An 18,569-nucleotide genomic window follows, 5' to 3' on the forward strand; every position below is an offset into this window, starting at 1 on the left:
CTGGGTGGATGATGGCGAACCATTGGCCATGATGTCGCATTTATGGGTATAGACGAAAGTACTGGAATAATAGCCAAACGCATTGAGCTCTCAACCTCTAGGCGGAATGGATATGTCCCATACGGTCTTTGATTTGCGATGTAGTTGGTGGAACCTAAACTCGGATAGGTAGAAGCGCTTTACGCCCGTATTCGCTAACGCGTCTTGAATCGTGGTTTGCGCTTCCAATGCAGGACCACTCAACGTGCTCACATACACATCCCGCATTCGAGTCCTTTCCCTAGCTCCTAAAGATCCGCCTCTTTCGCATCAAAAGTCTTGGTGATGACGTTGTCTGGTTGAGCAGGCTGTGTGCCTGCTGGGACAAATGTGATCGCCTTAAGTTTCTGACCTCGTCGGTTAAAAGGCTTCAGACCATGGATAATGCGCTTGTCAATCTGCTATGGCCAGTAGACTCATTGTTACGGGATGGATCTTACATGTGTACCTATTCGTTTGCGCCGAAGAGAGCAACAGGCTTGAGCGGCGCAGCAAGCAAGGCCGCGGTTAGCTGCATGACTTCTTATTATGTAGAATTTTTAAGTGTTTCCAATTTCGCTAATCTTTTAACTACTTTCGTCTTTCCAATGCTTGAGGTGGCTTCTTTGAAGATGCCATCGGGTATGACGCAATCGTGACTCGCATCATCATGATGACTATATAGGGGTGATGCAGAGCCCGCGAACAATGAGGCTTCATTCTCACACCTCGAATACTTCCGATCCTTTGTTGATAAACGTACAAAGAAGCTCAATGCGGCGTTTGCGGGTCATGGCCCTTGGTATCTCCGTCACTAACCCATCAACCTAGCCGCTCCCAGACCCTCATTGTACACTGAATACACTTTGCGCACGAAAAACCCCTATTTTCTGGAGCACGATACCGCACTAAAAAAGCGCGATAACGGTATTTGCTATTTTATACATCGACGGTACGTAAGTTCGCTAGCCGTCTGCGAACACAATCCCACCGACACGACTGTTGAACTCTCTCTTCCACAAGGGCATCATGGATCGCGGCAGTGGGTGCTCGTCGTCATATCCAAACACCTCGAATACGACATCATGACTCGCAGCGATGGCGCCTGCACTCATTGACCCGTATTGTCGGATGATAGCCGTGCGCAAGTTGAGCAGCTTGTCCTTGCGCCGCACCACAATGTTCTTAAACAGAGCCTTCAAGGATTCTTCAGATGGTTGTGGAAAGTTCGTGTTGACATGCAACTCCTCCATGCTGTCCGGAAGCATGTCGCCCATACACGGAATGTCAATATGTCCCCACGTCCTTGAACCCTGCGGAATGTGCGCATCGCGGCCCTGTCGCTGTCCGCTCTCCAGAGGTGGACCACAGAAGCATTCAACATCGACCTCCAGCTTCTTCAGCTTCGTGAAACGTAGAAAAGAGGAAAGACCATTCACAACCTCGCCATGCAGCTCATCGATGGTGATGGCAAGCTCAACAATGGTATCACTGTTGTAGTTTGCCAGCGCCTCAAGCATCTCGCCAGCATTCCAATCGTGTTCAAGACCGTCCCATTTCGTTTGGTGGGAATATTTGAAGACCTCAAGAGCAGGCGTATTCTCTAGGAAGGCTGAGAGACCGGTAGCGTCCATACAGCAATACGCGAACTCAACGCGTGTCAGCGGGGACTTGGTAAGTGGATTCATCCAAGTGAAAGGCACGCCTCCCCAATCCTCGTCGACAGCCACACAACTAACTGCATAAATATTTCTGATGCTTTTGAGTGCCATGAACGGTGCGATGCATTGTAAGCCAACTCTGACATCGTAGCCTTCCTCCACGAACGGTAAGATGGTTTCTAGTCGAGCCAAGGGCTTTGCGCGGTTCCCATTCTTATTGGACATGGCAACAAGCGACTGAACATTGGGGACCAGAGCCTCGGCACTTTCGCCTTCTCGAACCTCATGCCATCTATCAGGCAGTTGCAGTGTTTTTAAATTGGGCAAAAGACTCAACAAAGCGACAGTCGCATATAGTTTATCCATGTTCGGCTGGTCACCCGCGCGGTCTTCTTCCAGAATGCGGCTCCACCAATCGTCCTCATCGGCATCGGCGTATTGCTCGGCATGTCGCAGCAAATCTTTAATATTTTGCATTGCCTGCTCGTCGTCGCGGAAACTGAGCGCATCGATATGGTTCGGCATCTCATCATCCGCACGACGATCCCAGAGGGAGAGAGTCTCAATATACTCAGCAATGATAGGGTCGCGAGCGATGTCGTGTAAAATTGACAATGTGTCGCCGCGACGAGTCCGGCTCATGTTAGTGGTATGGCTCCAGGTCCTCCGTAACGCATTGTGTTGTCGGATTTGGTTTGCAGCCCGCCCGTATATGGTCTTGCATGAGAGCACAAAGCTCTCAAGGCCACTAGGTGCGGTGCGATCAATGATCAAGTCGAGAATCTCTGGTGGAAGATCGAGGAGGCCCATGGTTGTATCCTGTGCGGCACCGCCGGCGTTGGGTTGACGAAAGATAAGAGGGGTAGCCGGAACTTTTGATAGGCAATGAAAGAGGCTGCACACCTGTGGCTTTGGATGCAGATGTTGGAGTTGAGGTATGCTACCGTGAGTCAGGTACACGCTGAATGGAAGCTACTGATATCGGCTCTCGAACAATCGCGCATGAACGGAATCTAGAATCGCAAGAGCTCAGGGTCCAGGTGGTATTTGGAAACGGCGAAGAAGATCCGAAGCAACTAAGGATGTTAAGGAACGGCAGCCTTTCATTGGTCTCGGCAGGAAAGTCCTTCCTGTCGTTGTCTGAATCCTGTGGTGGGGTAAGCTAGATACCGTTTGAGGCTAGTCTGTGCAGAAAAAGACGACTCCTTCTCCGAGCAGCTGGAACCTTGCTAAGATGATACTAGCATCGATTTTTGCGTTTGGCATCGCGTTGCAATAATATCGAGATATCCATGGTACGATTCGTACGTGCAGTGGACCCGAATACCTGCCCCTCATATGTCTCGAAGAGCCCAGAAACGATAGCACACCTGGAGAGGTCATGCGCGGAATGTTCCGGAAGATTCCAAGAAGCAAAATGTCAAAGCTGAATCTCGGAGAAAGCCACATACGGAGACCTCAAGCTGTTAGATTCTTTATCAAGGTTCTGATCGTTGCTTTAGTGGGGTGCGGACTCCGTACCCGTTCTATCATTCTGCCATGGGTGCGCATTGATATTCAACCGATCAAGACAACCATTCCTAGTCTCAATGGACTTCTACAAATCGGAGTCTAGTCCTTGAAGCTAGTCTCTAATACAGACATGTGGCTGTATTCATGACGGTAATGCTTGGGTCAGAAAAGCTGGTTGTTCACTGAGTCGAATGTCATGTGGCCTGTGGAATTGGAGGCATGAATACGGCAGTCGGTGTGCCCATATCTGCTAGATATGATGTCTGTGAACTCAGTCAGCAGCCACAGTCCTAGAGCTCTGAAACTATACGAAGGAGTTGATCAGGGCTGCTACCAAAGGGCGCGGTATTTCACTCAGCGAAAACATGAAAGAGTCAACAAAGGACTGGACAGGAACCAATTACCAGAAATATCGCCGATGTCAGCAGTACCTCATGTAGGAGGTATGCGTCGAGAGAGTGAACGTCACTGCGTCTAACGTAGGATTGCGGTGGCAGAAAATGTACAGATCGCTGTGCCAGCAACCCCTAAAGAATGACTTGCATGTACGTGTCCCTAGCGGACACGGTTCATGTACAGTGCACAAAATGGTATCGATGCAGGAATAGTGTGGTCGGAACCGCGTTGACGCTCCAGTCCAATCATCGCGCTCGTGATAGTTGGCTGTACAATAGGTCACGCAATATCACACGCCAGGAACAAGATTTCGAATACAGCTCGACAAATAGTACCTGAGCGGGTTCAATCAAACATTCTACAGCCACTACATGGAACGCGAGTGGCCGCTGCGCATACCTCGGTCAATCTAATACTTGGGGATATCCTCCGTCCATCTCGGTATTAGGATGCAGCACGGCCCAAAGTACCAGATGTACCCGACGACTTTTCCTACCCAATTTGCAACAAGGTGGACATGCATGTTGAAGAGCGCAGCTACATCGGCAGATCTTCACCCCGATGCATAGTAAGTCAGAGTAAGCATCTGGCTAAGCCTCATAACACATCTTCAGAGGTTCGCATTCAAGAAATCGATCTCTTTGGAAAACCCTTTCCACTTCGTTCTACTCTTGTAATCGATCATGTATTATCTCGCGTTGTTTCCCATGTTCCTTCTACCGTTTTGCAGGTATGCAATGGTTTGAGACTTCAGTTGGGCAGTATAGCGTCGGGTAGTAGGACCGAGCTTGCGACCCTGTCGGTAAGTCGCGACGTGGCCTCGCCCCGCCACTGCTGAAGACGCCACTGTTCGGCCCTAGTCCACAGCATCACGGTCGCGTTCTGTCAGCCTGAGCTGCTCGGAACCTTTCAATGGCTGCGGATCTACATTGCGAAGCAAAACTGTAGCAGACTTGGGCGATGCCTCATCTACCCAAGAATCTTCCTCAGCGGTGCGTGGTAAAGGCCCGTGATAAGGATAGACATTGCGGCGGCCAGCGACGTCTGGGTGACTGGGGCGGCGGTGGCGCTGAAAAGTCTGCTCGATCTGTTCGCCAACGGACAAAGGCGTGTAGTATGAAGATGCTTCTGTGGATTCTGTCGGAGAGGGCAAAGTTGACCGAGACTCATCGAGAGATGTTGAACCTGGGTGGGATTGAGGAAGCGACGGCCGTACGGCCGTACAAGAGTCAAGATTCGGCAAGTGCATTTCTTCGATATCATTTGGTCGTAGATTGTGGTGCTCGCGCAACAACCTCCATGGCCGAATGTCAGGCTTGCAAAGTACCCAAGGCTCGATACTATCCGTCTCGCAATAAGTACCAGACAGGGACATATGCTGGCCTTTCCCCATGCTCAATGCAGGAACTGCCCAGTCCTGTAACCTGCATTCCTTATAGGGTGTGCTCTGGTGCCGAAATGGCACTACCGATGGAAAGGTGAGCATATCTATGAGTCCTTGATACGTATCAACGACATCCTTAGCCAAACGATCTTCCCATACCCATTGTCTGTGCGGATAGTAGTCGCCATATGCCAAAGCGTCGTCATCATGCTCGTATCCATGCGCGACAAACAGCTGCTCTTTCGCAGGTCGCTTCACAGAAGTCTCTGTTGATGATATGCAAGACAATTCTGGGAAGGTAGTGTGTGCACCTTCGAAAGACTCCTCGGAATCCCTCGGGGTATATTCAACTTCATCGCTGCTGTCATCGTCATTCATCACCTCTTCCTTATGAAACGTGGGTTTCGGTGCGCGTCGATGGATGTCATATTGGAACTTGGTCTTTCTTGTTCGCTTCTCGTCGATGTATCCAGGAAACTCGTCGACTGCCTTTTGTGGCTGACCACGCCTGTTCATACAGAACTTTTGAATCTCTGCAGGAGTAAAGAAATCAGATGGTACCAACCGCCCGAATTCTCCGCCCAGCTTTCTGACTGCTTTCTGCGACTCTTTAACTTGTTTGTCGCTGCCAAAGATGCGTGTGAAGGTTATACCAGCGGTGACATGATCTGCGAAGCCGAGATACACTTGGGTATCTATACGACCAGGGCGATATAAGGCTTCATCCAAAGAATCAGGAGCGTTCGTTGTCAAGATGACGATATGGCCTTCCCGTGATCCGGGTCCATCTAACGTATTGAGAAGACCGCTCAGAGTGACCTCTGTCCTTGAGGGTTGGGAAAGCGACGGATTCATCTTCTTTGAATCCATCTTCTTCACTTTTTCCTTACTAGGCTTCGTGTCCCAAGTGTCAGAAGATTCCGATTCCGATTCCGAGCTCGTTTCATCTCCTTCGTCACTAGCGTCAGTCTTCGGCACCATTGTGCGCTCACGTACAATACCTGCAGCATCAATGTCTTCAACCAAGATGACACAACGGGGTGGCAAGCTTTTGACTTTGTCTTGCAGGATCTTGTCGTCCATGCCAGCTAAATCGATGACACAAAGTGGAAGATTGTAGTGGCTCGCAATCGCCGTAGACAAACTCGTCTTACCAGTACCGGCTGGCCCATAAAACATGTAACCTATCCGGTATGGTGTTCCATTTTGCCAATAGTAATCCTCTGTTCACTCAGCAAAGAAGACCTGAAGATCCGTCAAAAGCTCCTGTTTCTTCCGCGGATCCATATCGATCGTCTCCAGTCTACGCTTCCTAGAAGTGTCATTCACAGTGTATCTAGCTGAGACGCGTATGATCTTTAACAACGTCATCTGGGCGTTAGCGGTTTCGCGAACATCTCGTAGCAAGGCTTCGATAGGCTTTCTACTCCCCCACATACAACGTAACGTAAGCTTTTCTTCATAGTGCCTGGCGTCCGGTTTGTATAGCAAGAAGGGCACACCTCCATGGAAGAAAGGAGTGTAGCCTACAGAAGCGATGAGCTGGTAGTATTACTCTCATCAGTATCGGCTGTTTTTGTCTCGTTTGACAAATCTTTCCATTCCAGGTGTTCAAAACTAGGAAGCCAGGCAAACAGCTGATTGGAAGGCTGCTTGCTAATCCATATCAAAAGATCAGTGACAAGCGCATCCTGATAATCGAGCTCGACAGAGTTTGTGAGATTTGAGCTCAGCCATTTGCAGATTGCGCTGCCATATTTGTGGGTGGGAACGCATAAAGCAATGGCCCAGACCAGAAACTTCAAGTCTAGGCCCGTGTTGCTGTGGATCCACATTCGAATGGCCTTGAATAGCGGCTTTTCCATGCTGCTCGCGATTGACGAATCCAAAATGGTCTCAAGGAAATTACTTTGTCGCTTCGCTCTACGGCCCTTTGTTTTCCGCCACGAGTCCACTCGGCGATTGTCGTCATCCGAGCTATAATCACTCATCGTCGGACTGGATGAAAGCGACGGAAACCCGAGGGTGATGGCACGTTACAGGGAGGGACAGATGGAGAATGCCGTCTGGTTTTTAGGGGTGCCGTGGTTTGAGCGATGGATTCCAGATACTGTAGTCGCAGTTTTGAAGTAGGGAATGGCTGTAGTTAATATACGACCAAGGTGCGGTAAAAGATGTAGACAAAGGAGAGTCTAACAAAGGTCAGTCGCGAAGGCTACAGTGTATCATGCTCTGTCTCCGCACGCTGCACAGAACCCTGCGTTGATAGTCGCGGAAATTGGGCACATCCGCCTGGAATCCATCGTCTCTGCAGAGCAGCTTCCGCCCGCTCGGAGTGCAAGTGACTGGATTTTGTAGACTAGATAGTCATCGCTAGGTCTTTCAGAGACAAACCATGACGAGTAAGTCGTCAGTTCGAGCCGTTTGAACATGATCATATTTTTCAATAGACGAAAATGGTGCTCCTAGTCGTAGGTAGGCATCAGGCGATAGCCCAGAGCTGGATAGAGTTTATAACGCGTGTTTGATGAGACGCGTGTGTAGCAAAGTCGAAAACCATGGTGCGATCGCAGATGCGATATTTTGTGGAGGCATATTCAGGTAACTACAAGTAATCATTGGATGATTGGCTCGCCTAGGTTCAAGAGTATCGAGATGCAGGTTGTCAGCCGAGGCTGAAGCCTTATGACGGCATCCGCCGGATCTGTCTACTTGGCAGTCAGCTAGTTTCCAGCTGAGGCTGAACACTTTGTGACGGTATCCTCCGCACCTATCTACGTGGCAGTCAGTCAGTACTGAGACACCCTTACCAGCACGATATATCTATACCATCTTCCACGTCCATGAGTCGGCTCAGGACGTGATATCGCCATACGCTCTCTCTACCACCTCACAGTCCTGGAAAATCGCAGGCCTCATCTAGTCTCACGTATATCCTGGGCGGTCTTACAAGACAAGAATACACCATCTTTGAGACCATCTAGATTCTGAGAGAGTGACTCTTCGTCAACATAGTCTTCAAGTACGAAACGTTACCGAGTGCTCGATCCATCCGGATCTTAACGCTTTGTCCCGCCGAACAGCATACTGACGCCATCGAATGTATGATTGAGGCAACAGAGCTTGAAGAAGCCTCATACGATGCTCTATCTTACAGCTGGGGGATGAATGAAGACGGCAACTCTTCACAGGATTACGAACTTTTTATTCACGGTAATCGGCAGTGGATTACTAGGAATCTATCCGAGGGATTAAGAAGAATAAGAGTCTGTGATAAACCTATACGTATCTGGATCGACGCCGTTTGCATCAATCAGCAAGACGATGTTGAGAGATCCGTCCAGGTCGCTATGATGGCAGATATCTACGCTCGAGCCGAGAAGATCTTTGTCTGGCTTGGAAACGGTACTGAAGAGAAAGAAGATCTAGTTATGCTAGATCTACTCGAGCGTATCAAGAAGCGCACGGAACAGATAAAACCATGGAAGGAACCAAGGTTGAGACATCAAAACTGCTTCATTCTTCCTCTCCTTGGCGAGGACTCCTTGCCCTGTTCTGGCTGTGTAGCATACCAGCAGAGTGAGCCCGGCGGTGGTGATCTCCATGAATTTAACGCACATGTCGACTGGTTGAAAGAGTGTTTCAGATCCAAGCCTTCCCTTAGGCAAGCCGCTGTAGATAGGACCGATATGGCAATAAGATTCTTCTCCAGGCGGTACTGGAAGCGCCGATGGATACTTCAGGAGCTGTCTCTCTCGAACACACATCACTGGTACTGGGGCCAGCACGTTCTGGATATGTCAAAACTTCCCGAAGATTGGATCGAAGACCTTCTCCAGGCAATCTGGCTAGTTGGGCATGGGCTTCGGGAAACATCAAAGGATCTTACTAAAACTGCCGCGTGGCCTTACTACACCGTGTCACTTGATAGTGTAGCCGGCGATCACCCCTTCAGAACCCGGACAATGGGGCTCTCAAAATTGTGCAACTCCCAAAACCACGACATGATAGAAAAAAAAACATGGAACGATTTGTTGAGGTACTTTCACTCATCAGAGTGCTCTGAACCCAAAGACATGTATTATGCATTGGCGAGCATGGCCATACCCAAAATCCGTATTGATTACTCGTTAACGGTTGCCCAAGTCTTTCAGGAATTTGCCGAGACTATGCTGGACAATGGTGAATGGATATGGGTGTTCTATTGTGCTGCAAAAACCCCGAACAATCAGCAATCGTTAACAATGCCATCGTGGGTTCCGGATCCGCGCTTGGTAAATTTTCATTATGGAGGACGCGAACCTCCGATGGGTATACAGCTATCTCAAATGGACTCCTTAGTCTGCGACGTTCGCTGCCTAGGGGTCTTACGGACGCACGAAGAGTCCAGTGGTCACTCTGACACTTACCGGAGGACACATGACCTCCACGCCGTGTGGGATGATCTCTTTTGGCAAGTCTGCAGCTCACGTGAGCCATCAGATGAGATCTCGGAAGTTATTCGGCCTAGTCCTCTACAGCTTCAGATCGACTCTTATAACGTACGCGCTGGTGATATACTTTGCTCGTGCTTAGAAAAGCTGACAGATTTCGATGTATGGATAATCCTGCGTCGCAAGGACGAGACGACTCAAACATACGAGCTTGTTGGGGTGCAAGAATCAGGTTTCGCGCTCTTAGAATCAATACTCGAGGAACAGCATGAGCAAAGTTTTTCCGAATGCCCCAAAATCAAGATGCGGATTGTTTGAACAAAGCGCCTACCCGGGAGGACGACCTACCCTGGGCTGATCATGAAGAACGCGCTACTGTATCGCATTAGCGCACCCCACCAGCCATTCCACCTGGCACAAAACGCATTAGTTCAACAGCGCCAACATCGCCAATCGACAGCGACCCGCGATGAAGGCGATATTCCGAGTTGCGCATATCCTGCTGGTACTCTCACTCTCCTCCTTACTGATCTATAGCGTTTACTACGCGTTCGCTCTATTGCGGCAAGATCAGCAACAGCTTTCGAAGCTATCGCATCCCCAGGCGGTCAGCGACGAAGGCGGCGCCGGAGAGGTCACCGACGACGATGTACTGCGGAAACCGTCACCACAGGAGATAGTACGTCTGTCCTGGTCACGAGGCAGTCTAGACACAAGAAATATTGATCACATGCAGGCACATTCTATGAACACAATGTGGGATTACCTAGACGACTGGGATGAAGATCATTGCATCAACGTCTGTGAGGCATCGTGGATCGCCTGCCAATTGAGGAACTGCGGGCATTTACCGTACGTCAGACAGCAAGAGCTTTGATTGTTCGTATCACATCGCAGAGTACGTCAATAACGGCCGTGTGGGGTTGCGTGGAATCGGGAGATGGGTGTTTAATGCCGCGATGCCCCACAGTCATTGTCAATATGGTTAAGAGGTAGACTTGATGTTATCAGATTACCAGCAGCACCCCAAATGCTACCATTCGTCCAAGGTATCCAGGAACGAAGGAACCTCTTTCGCAGACCCGGGTGAATATCCTATGAAGATCCCGGACCTCAGGAGGCTTAAAGGAGCGAGAGAACCCTCGCCACGGTTCACTTCTACCCGTAGTCGGCAGTGCAATCATTCCAACCAACATGGCCTTCTTAATTCTCGCTCTCGCGACCATGGCCCCCTCTGCGATGGCCTTTGAGTGCACACGCGAATATCTTCAAAGTACAGCAGACTCGTACGTCGACCTAATGGCAACGGGCCAGCACGACCGATTCGAGAACCTCGCCTACTCAATGTCGTACTTTGAGAACAACCAGACGGCCTCGATCCTCGGCGGCGTACCAGCCCTCGGACTAGCCATTGACTTCCACCGCTCAATCCTCGACACAACGCAATGCAAGACCATGACCGAGCTCATCATCACCGACCCCACACATCCATACGTCATTCACACCCAGATGACCCTAGATACCGAAGGCAACGTTAACCTCATCGACAGCATCGTCACCGACCAAGGCGACTGGGCCTTCAACGCAACGGGCTACCAATACTGGAACAGCCAAGAATCCTGGCCTCCTATCCCGGAAGCCGCACGCGACACGTACAAGGTGGTCAAAGCAGCGGGGGAAGCATATGCAGACCGCTGCAACGACATTACCGTGCAGGTCCCCTGGGGTGTACCCTGCACCCGTCTCGAAGGCGGTGCGTATACGGGTTACAAAAACCTTTCGGCAAACACGTGCGATCAGGTGCCGGCACATGTCCCCATGACGAATCGCAAGTATGTTGTTGATGAGGTGATGGGTGTTGTGGATGTCTTTATGGGGTTTACGGGGTTGGATCGGACAAGGAATACTGAGGGTGCGCCGGATAGTCATATGTTTCGGGTGGAGGGGGGTAGGATTCGGTATATTCACACGGCGAGTGCGTGTTTTGTTGATGGGTGTGGGATGAATGGTACTGGTATGTTTTTTTGCATCTGTGAGACTGTGGTTGAGTGGTGCGCTGACATGTTGGTAGATCCGGGGATTGGAGGGAGGTTTGTTGCGTCGCCGGTGGATGAAGTTTGAGTGATGGGATGGGGTTTATGGCGTTGTGAGCTTTTGCTAAGGCTGATTTCTGGGTCATGTAGGACGGTGGAACAGGGAACGAGGCGGGCTCGGGGTCGAAGATTGTCCATTGAAACTGAGTGTGGCGACTCATGGGAAGATACCTCGAGGGCATATATAGGAGATTTGTTAAGGGTATAACAGCACGAATTTCACTGTATGTTTTTACGGTAAGTTTGCCAGTCGGGGTATCACTTCAGGCAAGACAAGCTTTTCATGCGTCCAAGACTCATAGTTACAACTACCAGTGAGATACTCGGACAAGTGAAACCAGCATAATCTCTTCAATCACCCCCACCACATAGCGCTCTACCACAAGCGACAAAATGTCACAACTGTCCACAGACTCTCGAGCCATTTCCTGAACCAACACCAATATATACGGCCACTACTTCTTCCACAACACCAAGAACCAAACATCCTTCACACCACGACCGAATTCCTCCTCGACCTACTATTCTCGCTCACCCAACCCACCGCCCTCTCAAACCCATTCTCCCCCCTCCGGAAATCCCTCACCGCCTGCTGCACCTCCTCCCTACTCGTAACCACAAACGGGCCGTACTGAACAATCGGCTGGTCCAGCGGCAGCCCCGCAACCAGAATGAAGTTTGCAGCCTCTTTTGCATCCGCGCTGACGCTGATGGATACGCTGTCCCCCTCTTGTTCAAAGACGGCCATGTGGAATTGTCCGATTGATCGCGATGGAGATTTGGCGTCGCTGCTGTTGCCGTTGGAGACTTGGATAGCGCCCTCGAGGACATAGGCAAAGGCGTTCCAAGTCTGCGGTAAGGACTGGTGCAAGGAACCGCCTGGTTGCACGGTGAAGTGCAGGTACCAAACTGGTGTGTAGGAGAGTTCCTTTTTGCTTTCGACACCAAATGATAGGCCGCTTATAACTTTTACATGGACTCTGTAAAGATGGCGAACAAAAAACGGGCACCTCGTCAGCTATTGCCCATTTCTGATCACTTCTCTCTCTCTCTCTCTCCTTACTTTTCGACAGAATGCGGAAGAACTTACCTCGCGCCATCTCCCCCGGCTTCAGGAATCTCCTTGGCCTTGAGATCTCGATACCTCGGCTCGCAGTACTTTAATTCCTTGGGCAAATCAACCCACAACTGCATGCCTACACTGGGTTCCCCGTTTCCGTTGTGGATGGGTATCTCGCTGTGCATGATGCCCCTCCCCGCAGTCATGAATTGCAAATCTCCAGCCTCAAGCGTGCCTCTGTTGCCCGCGAAGTCTTCGTGGTCGACGCCGCCGGAGATGATGTAGGAGATTGTTTCTTGGCCCTGGGAAAGTGATGGATTGTTGTCAGTTTCACAACACGTAGGATATTTGGTGGCTTTGCTGGGGGAAGAAGAGGAAGAGAAAGGAAAAGGGAAAGTGCAAAGGGTTTAAAGAAGATGGGTTGTTGTTTACGCGATGGGGATGGTCGGGTGCACTGGCATCCATGTCGTTTCCAAAAGTACTGTTGAAGTGATCTAGCATGATAAAAGGGCTCAGGTGAGGTAATCTGGCCAGGCCGATTCCGCGACGTACGCGCATTCCGACGCCTTCTTCCACTTCGGCGGCGAGAAAGCATTTGGAGATTTTGCGTGGAGTGTTTGTGGTGTAGGTTTCGTCCGGGATGACGGGTAGGCCGCGGAACATTGTCGTCGTACTAGGCTTGCTGCTCATGTTCCTGGTAGAGCGATGGGTCCTGCTGGTGGGTGATGCCGTCTCTTTTTTGAAAGATTGTGCGATGCGTGAGAACATGAGGTTATTGTTATGGAGGGTTGATGCGGTGATGTTGCCTCAGTCGGTGATAACCCAAACAGAGAGTACGATATCGACATTATGTATCCGAGTATCGTGGTCGTGTTTGGGATGTTGGTAAGCAGAGCGGTGTTCGTAGTGCCGAATTGCACAGTCGTGGTTGATAGAGCAAGTACCAATCGTGTGTAATGCGCTCGGATGGTACAGCAGCCGTGTGACAAACAGCCTTGTAGAGCGCGGAATTATCAGCGCAAGTTCCGCGCGCTACCGGGACGAGACGCTCGTCAAGCCGAGAGTGCACAAGCTACGCATCTTGCAACAAGGCGTTTGCAAACAGGATAGGAGAAGCGCGGCGACAGACAAGATGTACGAACGCACATTGGGTAGATGTGAGGAAGACCATGTGGCAAGCAAGTCAATGCTGGGTCCGATTTGCTATCACTACTTTGATCTCACGGATCATAAATTTACTATATACCTGCAAGTGAGCATTACTACAATCATTTTCCCATACGTTACAAGGTTGGAGGCTCATCTCGCTTTACATCAAACGCATCATGCGGCACATGTCCATCACCGTTGCAAATCCTCCGCTTTCATACTGGGGTGTCGTCGCTTCCAATGCCGCTACTCGAACGCCAAGTGCTAGGGAAATGCCATATTATGGTACAGAGAAGAAGAGAAACAAGTAGATGCAGTGCAAGAAAACAGAGTACGGTAGAAGCAAGGGGGTATTCTGGGGGTATCCATGGTGCGACGGCTGAGAGAGGTCGCACGTAAGAATGTGGGTGTGTTGCGACGAGTTTGATCGGAGAAATGAGGCGCGATGGGAGAGCTATCGGCTATTCTCTGCTCACCTGAATATGTTAGCACCTCTGTCTCCTCATCTGATAGCATCCCAAGACTTACCGGTATCCCCGGCCTCCGCGGGTGCCTCTCCTCTCGCGGTAGTCCTCGTGTTCTTCAATGACCTCGACGACGTCATCGCCCGGTACACGATGCCGTCCCTCGACGATGATGCTCCTCGCTCTTGGCGCCGATTGCCTCCTCTCCTCGACAATAATCTGCGACCGCCCACTATTCCGTCTCGGGCTCCTGCTAATCTCGCGCACTTCAGACCGGCGTCGCGAGCTGCGTCCGCCATGTGAATTGCGTCGCCTTTTCACTACAATCTCTTCCTCTCCCGCCATGGCCGTCGTCGTGCCCGTCCTATTGTTGGTGTTCATCAGCGACTGGATGAGCCAGCAGATGAGGAGGAAACCGGCCACGCTGCCTAGGACTATGCCGACGACGGTGCCGGGCTCCGGGCCGGAGAGGTTGTAGTAGGTGGGTATTATACCCTGCTGGGTGTATATGATGTTCTGTCGCTTGGCCATGGGTGCTGTCTTGGGCGCAGGGAGGACAATGGCTGGGACGTCTAGAGCAGGCTGTCGGGGCGCCATGTTCGCAATGGCATTGTAGTGGTCGCGTACGGCCGGCATGGCAAAGGCAGTCGGGTATGCGACACTGGCCGCGAGAATGCGCGCTCTGGCAGCGATGTGGTAGCGGTGGTGTTGAGGATTTGGCGTGTTTGGGTGGGCGTCGTCTGGGGGAACAGCAGTTCCTGGCCTGAGACCGACGATGCCGGCGCTAGTTGTGGGGGTGCGAGGCAGATCAATCTTGTGTGGGCGCGCAACACAACACAAGACAATGCTGAGGGAGGGGGGATAGATCAGGAAATGCAATTGCAGGATGCCGAGAATCCGTCACAGGTAAAAGAGGAAAAGGGAAAGCAGGGCACGCTTGCGTGAGATTTGACACAGCGGTGCGCTGGTTGACTACGACGCCATGATGCAATTATTCATCGCAATATGGGGGCTGGGGCCCAATAATAGGAGGCTGAACCCTCAACACCACTTCCCGCACCGCCCAACATCACGACGTGACATACCCGGCGCATCCCGCAAACACGGCTCTATTACTGATCAAAACTTGTTTCCATCAATACTACTGTCTTTCCCGTTACCCATCGCCATGTCAATAAAAGCCATCCGCAACGCTCCGCGGGAGGCGCAACGCCTGAACTTGGACATCATCTTGACCTCGCAGGTACAACCTTGCTTTGCACACTGGACAGGCCGGACCGCGTGTACTCTACCCGCCAATTCTTGTTTTCCTCTCTCGCTTGTCATTGCTTCTGGGGCCGCATCACCCTGCAGCAGATCCTGACTTTCCGCACATGCCTCCCGGCCAATTGCGACGGCTTTACGCGCCGAAGCCATACAGCGCTTGCAACGTTGTCGCGCCCTCACGTGAGGACTTTGGTGGATGTTTCCGCCTTACGATTTTTTCAGTCGCTCGTCCATGCTAAGAATTGCAGTGCACTCTCGCTATAGAGGTGCAGATGGGCCTTGTTATTTTGCGCTAACATACCATGGTCCAGCCTCGTGTTGCAATTTATTCATCCTGACGGAGAAATGTAATGCATCACATTCTGTTTCTAGCAATGGGACCAGAAGACGCAACCACAAAGGCCATGCCACGACAACGACAGGATCGACTTCGCAAGCAGCCCTAATCTAGACCGAAGCTGCTGAATCTATTTTCAAACATGCGAGTCTTCGTACGTCGCTATGCATAGCGTCACTATCATTACTAACGAGGGATCGTGGCGCCTGATCAACCACTCTCAGATGCAGGAATGCCTACTACAACAACAACTAAACTATATTAAAGCAAAACATCCTGCGCATAGAGTGCGCAGGATGTATGATTGTTCGAGTCTAAAACGTAACTCCAAAAACTGGAGTCGCGAAAATGCAGCGTGTACCACATTCAAGAACCACCACTAACACTGACAGCCTGGTAAAGTCACCACATAGGCGTAGACGCAGCCCCAATACAAGCATTCACAAAATTCACGTTCCGACTGCGCCTCAATACGGAAATATGATCGATCAAGACAGACGTCTGCGAATAGCCACTAGATTCATGCATCCCTGCATAACATTGGCATAGCCTCAGCCACAACGCAGCCTGGTGTCAGTAACTACAGCTTCCACCGGAATTTGGGCTCTACACCCCTCACCACTCACCACTTCCGTCCCTAGGAAATTTTTGACGCACATTCTGCCCAACGTTGTCGTCGCTGCTCTCTGAAGAGTCATCCACACTTCCTTCCGCACTTCATACGCTCTGTACTCCAGAAAGCGATTTTCCAATCGGAACCACCGCAAACTCACTGCGCCGGCCCGTTTGTGTAAAGGAACGAACATGGAAAGAGACTCGCACCGTAGATTCCGCGATATCCATGGGAGTAGAGAAAATCTGATTTCCAGCGTAAACGACATCCTGGAAAAAGCTCTAGTGAAAGTCGTCGAGGATAATGCGCCCATGAGCCTACGATACATCACGCCTCATCAGCTCTCCACCGGCTGGCTGACAGATGAGCACTGTTCCGAATATGCCCTTACCCTGCCAGGTGAACTTCCACCTGGTGAAGAGTACATATCCGTTTCATACACCTGGGCCCATTCGCAAGAGATAGACGCATCAATGCCTATACCAGACTATCGGATCAAGGACCAAGCTACTCCAGATGCGCCCTCCAGATCGATCAACTGTCCTACTATGATATTTCACCGTGCATGGTGTTTCGCGCGAGCACGCAAAATTCCCTACATCTGGATCGATCAAGAGTGCATATATCAGGACAACGCAGAAGACAAAGAGAGGCACCTGCAGATCATGGACAAGATATACAAGAGAAGTAAATGGACCGTTGCCATATTGTCAAAACAAGTTCCCGACGCCATGCTCAGCGCTCTGGCGCTCCATTCGCACCACGACGATCAGAGAACGCGAGTGTCTTGCTTTGAGTTCGATACCGATGAACACCCATCCAAGCCACGTTTTGAAAATTGGCCGGATGGTGTTGATATCTCGCCGCTTTACAATGACTTCAAGAAGAACTCTGACAAGATCATGTCCTCTATACTTTCCGACCGATGGTTCACACGCGCCTGGACATTCCAGGAAAGATTATGTGCTTCAGCATGCGTATTGCTAGCTCCAGCTGGAAACAAAAGCGACGCTGCTGCGCAGTTGCCTTTGGACTGGATTGGAAACGATGTCGGCTTCTCATTTCGCACCATGTGCATAACAACGTTTTTTCGCCCTCCAGCTCCATCTGATAATGCCGATGTACATCGGCTTTTGCTGGAATCTTTCTATTACGAAAGAGATACGTCAAAATCTTTGGTGCACTGGCTGCTATTCAGGGCGATGGAGAGATGTGACAACCTGATCTGCTCAGATAGGCTCACAATATATGCAAATGTCTGCAGCTTCCGCTATAAGCTGAACTCCACGATATTGAATGACATAAAGTACAGCTACAGTACATGTTTGCTTGCGCTTGTAATGGCAAATGAAGTCAAGGATAAGCTTACTATTGATTCACCGAAAATCGATCCGTCAAATCTGAATGTAGACCAGAATGTCGAATGGTATTTGGGAAGCAAGCGAGCTAAACAGATGTCTGGGTAATCTTTCTAGCAGTGGCTACTTTCATCATATGCATCCTTATCGAGCGTAATCACGTTTCTTTCCATGACTTGTATTACATCTCGCGGCCCGTTACCTGATTCCAATGCCAAGTACGACATGTATCTCCGGGACTGTCACCGACTACAACGCCTTACATGCAGGTACCCACCTTCGCCTCGAATCATTTAGTAGCATACGCGGCATCGTAAATCAGGCCCACACGACTTCTGAACGACAATTAATCTTGGTTTGGCAGAAAAAGTGCTGCTCGTCACGAATGTGCTCTGGCTTGGGTCAGTTCGGGGATTTTACGGAGCTGCGACGAGGGTTTCTCCGTGACTTTGGCAGTGCGATCGAAGTCCTCTCATTTAGTGGTCGTTTGTCCCTCTGGTTCTGGCCTCACAATGTTCTAGTAGGGTCCAATCAGGCTCTGCTGCTGCCGGTTAGAGAGCTCGTTAAAGTCAACAGAGTCTAAGACTGCGAAGCAGAGGAAGCCAACATTGGCTCTGCTGCATATTATCCCTCCGTGTCCGAGTGATTATTATCTTTAAGTCGCCTCGCTAGATAGGTCCTTACGCGCTAATCTCATCTCACATGAATATCGTAAGCCAGCCAAGCGCGCAAGCGGCGGCGCCGAGCCTTGTGCAACAGACAAGCATAGTGGCTACCTACCGTGGCTTCCAGTACCTCGTTGCAACTAAACCGCGAAGACCGACG

General features: G+C 50.6%; 8 protein-coding genes across 8 annotated transcripts; 4 read left to right on the forward strand and 4 right to left on the reverse strand.

Annotated features, from left to right (window-relative positions):
• Positions 1-830: 830 nt before the first annotated feature.
• CC77DRAFT_386136 (hypothetical protein) lies at positions 831-2,674 on the reverse strand. The gene has a single exon (XM_018531473.1). It carries the CDS (start codon positions 2,487-2,489, stop codon positions 984-986), a length of 1,506 nt encoding a protein of 501 aa, XP_018382068.1. The 5' UTR covers positions 2,490-2,674; the 3' UTR covers positions 831-983.
• Positions 2,675-4,443: 1,769 nt separating this feature from the next.
• CC77DRAFT_1098237 (P-loop containing nucleoside triphosphate hydrolase protein) lies at positions 4,444-6,962 on the reverse strand (the record flags this gene model as incomplete). Its single annotated transcript, XM_018529936.1, has 2 exons — positions 4,444-6,194; positions 6,527-6,962. The coding sequence occupies 2 exons, from the start codon at positions 6,960-6,962 to the stop codon at positions 4,444-4,446; spliced, it is 2,187 nt and encodes a 728-aa protein (XP_018382069.1).
• Positions 6,963-7,529: 567 nt separating this feature from the next.
• On the forward strand, positions 7,530-10,066 carry CC77DRAFT_1053304 (HET-domain-containing protein; the record flags this gene model as incomplete). Its single annotated transcript, XM_018527740.1, has 2 exons — positions 7,530-7,572; positions 7,987-10,066. The coding sequence occupies 2 exons, from the start codon at positions 7,530-7,532 to the stop codon at positions 9,720-9,722; spliced, it is 1,779 nt and encodes a 592-aa protein (XP_018382070.1). The 3' UTR covers positions 9,723-10,066.
• Positions 9,874-10,281, forward strand: CC77DRAFT_1065094 (hypothetical protein; the record flags this gene model as incomplete). The annotated part of the gene is made up of 2 exons (XM_018528787.1): positions 9,874-10,083; positions 10,141-10,281. 2 exons carry the CDS (start codon positions 9,874-9,876, stop codon positions 10,279-10,281), a joined length of 351 nt encoding a protein of 116 aa, XP_018382071.1.
• A 317-nt stretch (positions 10,282-10,598) lies between these two features.
• On the forward strand, positions 10,599-11,525 carry CC77DRAFT_1012255 (hypothetical protein; the record flags this gene model as incomplete). The annotated part of the gene is made up of 2 exons (XM_018523756.1): positions 10,599-11,418; positions 11,476-11,525. The coding sequence occupies 2 exons, from the start codon at positions 10,599-10,601 to the stop codon at positions 11,523-11,525; spliced, it is 870 nt and encodes a 289-aa protein (XP_018382072.1).
• A 284-nt stretch (positions 11,526-11,809) lies between these two features.
• On the reverse strand, positions 11,810-13,516 carry CC77DRAFT_1023985 (hypothetical protein). Its single transcript, XM_018525775.1, has 3 exons — positions 12,990-13,516; positions 12,588-12,859; positions 11,810-12,477 (listed from the first exon to the last, which is right to left on the reverse strand). Exons 1-3 carry the CDS (start codon positions 13,245-13,247, stop codon positions 11,988-11,990), a joined length of 1,020 nt encoding a protein of 339 aa, XP_018382073.1. The 5' UTR covers positions 13,248-13,516; the 3' UTR covers positions 11,810-11,987.
• A 287-nt stretch (positions 13,517-13,803) lies between these two features.
• Positions 13,804-15,152, reverse strand: CC77DRAFT_1023988 (hypothetical protein). Its single transcript, XM_018525776.1, has 2 exons — positions 14,235-15,152; positions 13,804-14,182 (listed from the first exon to the last, which is right to left on the reverse strand). Exons 1-2 carry the CDS (start codon positions 14,804-14,806, stop codon positions 14,179-14,181), a joined length of 576 nt encoding a protein of 191 aa, XP_018382074.1. The 5' UTR covers positions 14,807-15,152; the 3' UTR covers positions 13,804-14,178.
• A 1,214-nt stretch (positions 15,153-16,366) lies between these two features.
• On the forward strand, positions 16,367-18,144 carry CC77DRAFT_386358 (hypothetical protein). Its single transcript, XM_018531474.1, has one exon. The coding sequence runs from the start codon at positions 16,578-16,580 to the stop codon at positions 17,850-17,852; it is 1,275 nt and encodes a 424-aa protein (XP_018382075.1). The 5' UTR covers positions 16,367-16,577; the 3' UTR covers positions 17,853-18,144.
• The last annotated feature ends 425 nt before the right edge of the window (positions 18,145-18,569 follow it).

This window comes from Alternaria alternata, assembly GCF_001642055.1.
Source record: "Alternaria alternata strain SRC1lrK2f unplaced genomic scaffold CC77scaffold_21, whole genome shotgun sequence".
Taxonomy (NCBI): domain Eukaryota; kingdom Fungi; phylum Ascomycota; class Dothideomycetes; order Pleosporales; family Pleosporaceae; genus Alternaria; species Alternaria alternata.

Excerpts from the sequence above, each read along its gene's own strand:
- CC77DRAFT_386136 (XM_018531473.1), bottom strand. The coding sequence starts at position 2,489 with ATGGGCCTCCTCGATCTTCCACCAGAGATTCTCGACTTGATCATTGAT.
- CC77DRAFT_1023985 (XM_018525775.1), bottom strand. The coding sequence starts at position 13,247 with ATGAGCAGCAAGCCTAGTACGACGACAATGTTCCGCGGCCTACCCGTC. Across the intron at positions 12,860-12,989 it reads CACCCGACCATCCCCATCGC|GGCCAAGAAACAATCTCCTA; the intron begins GTAAACAACAAC and ends TCACTTTCCCAG. Across the intron at positions 12,478-12,587 it reads GCCGGGGGAGATGGCGCGAG|AGTCCATGTAAAAGTTATAA; the intron begins GTAAGTTCTTCC and ends CCATCTTTACAG.
- CC77DRAFT_1023988 (XM_018525776.1), bottom strand. The coding sequence starts at position 14,806 with ATGCCGGCCGTACGCGACCACTACAATGCCATTGCGAACATGGCGCCC.
- CC77DRAFT_386358 (XM_018531474.1), top strand. The coding sequence starts at position 16,578 with ATGGAAAGAGACTCGCACCGTAGATTCCGCGATATCCATGGGAGTAGA.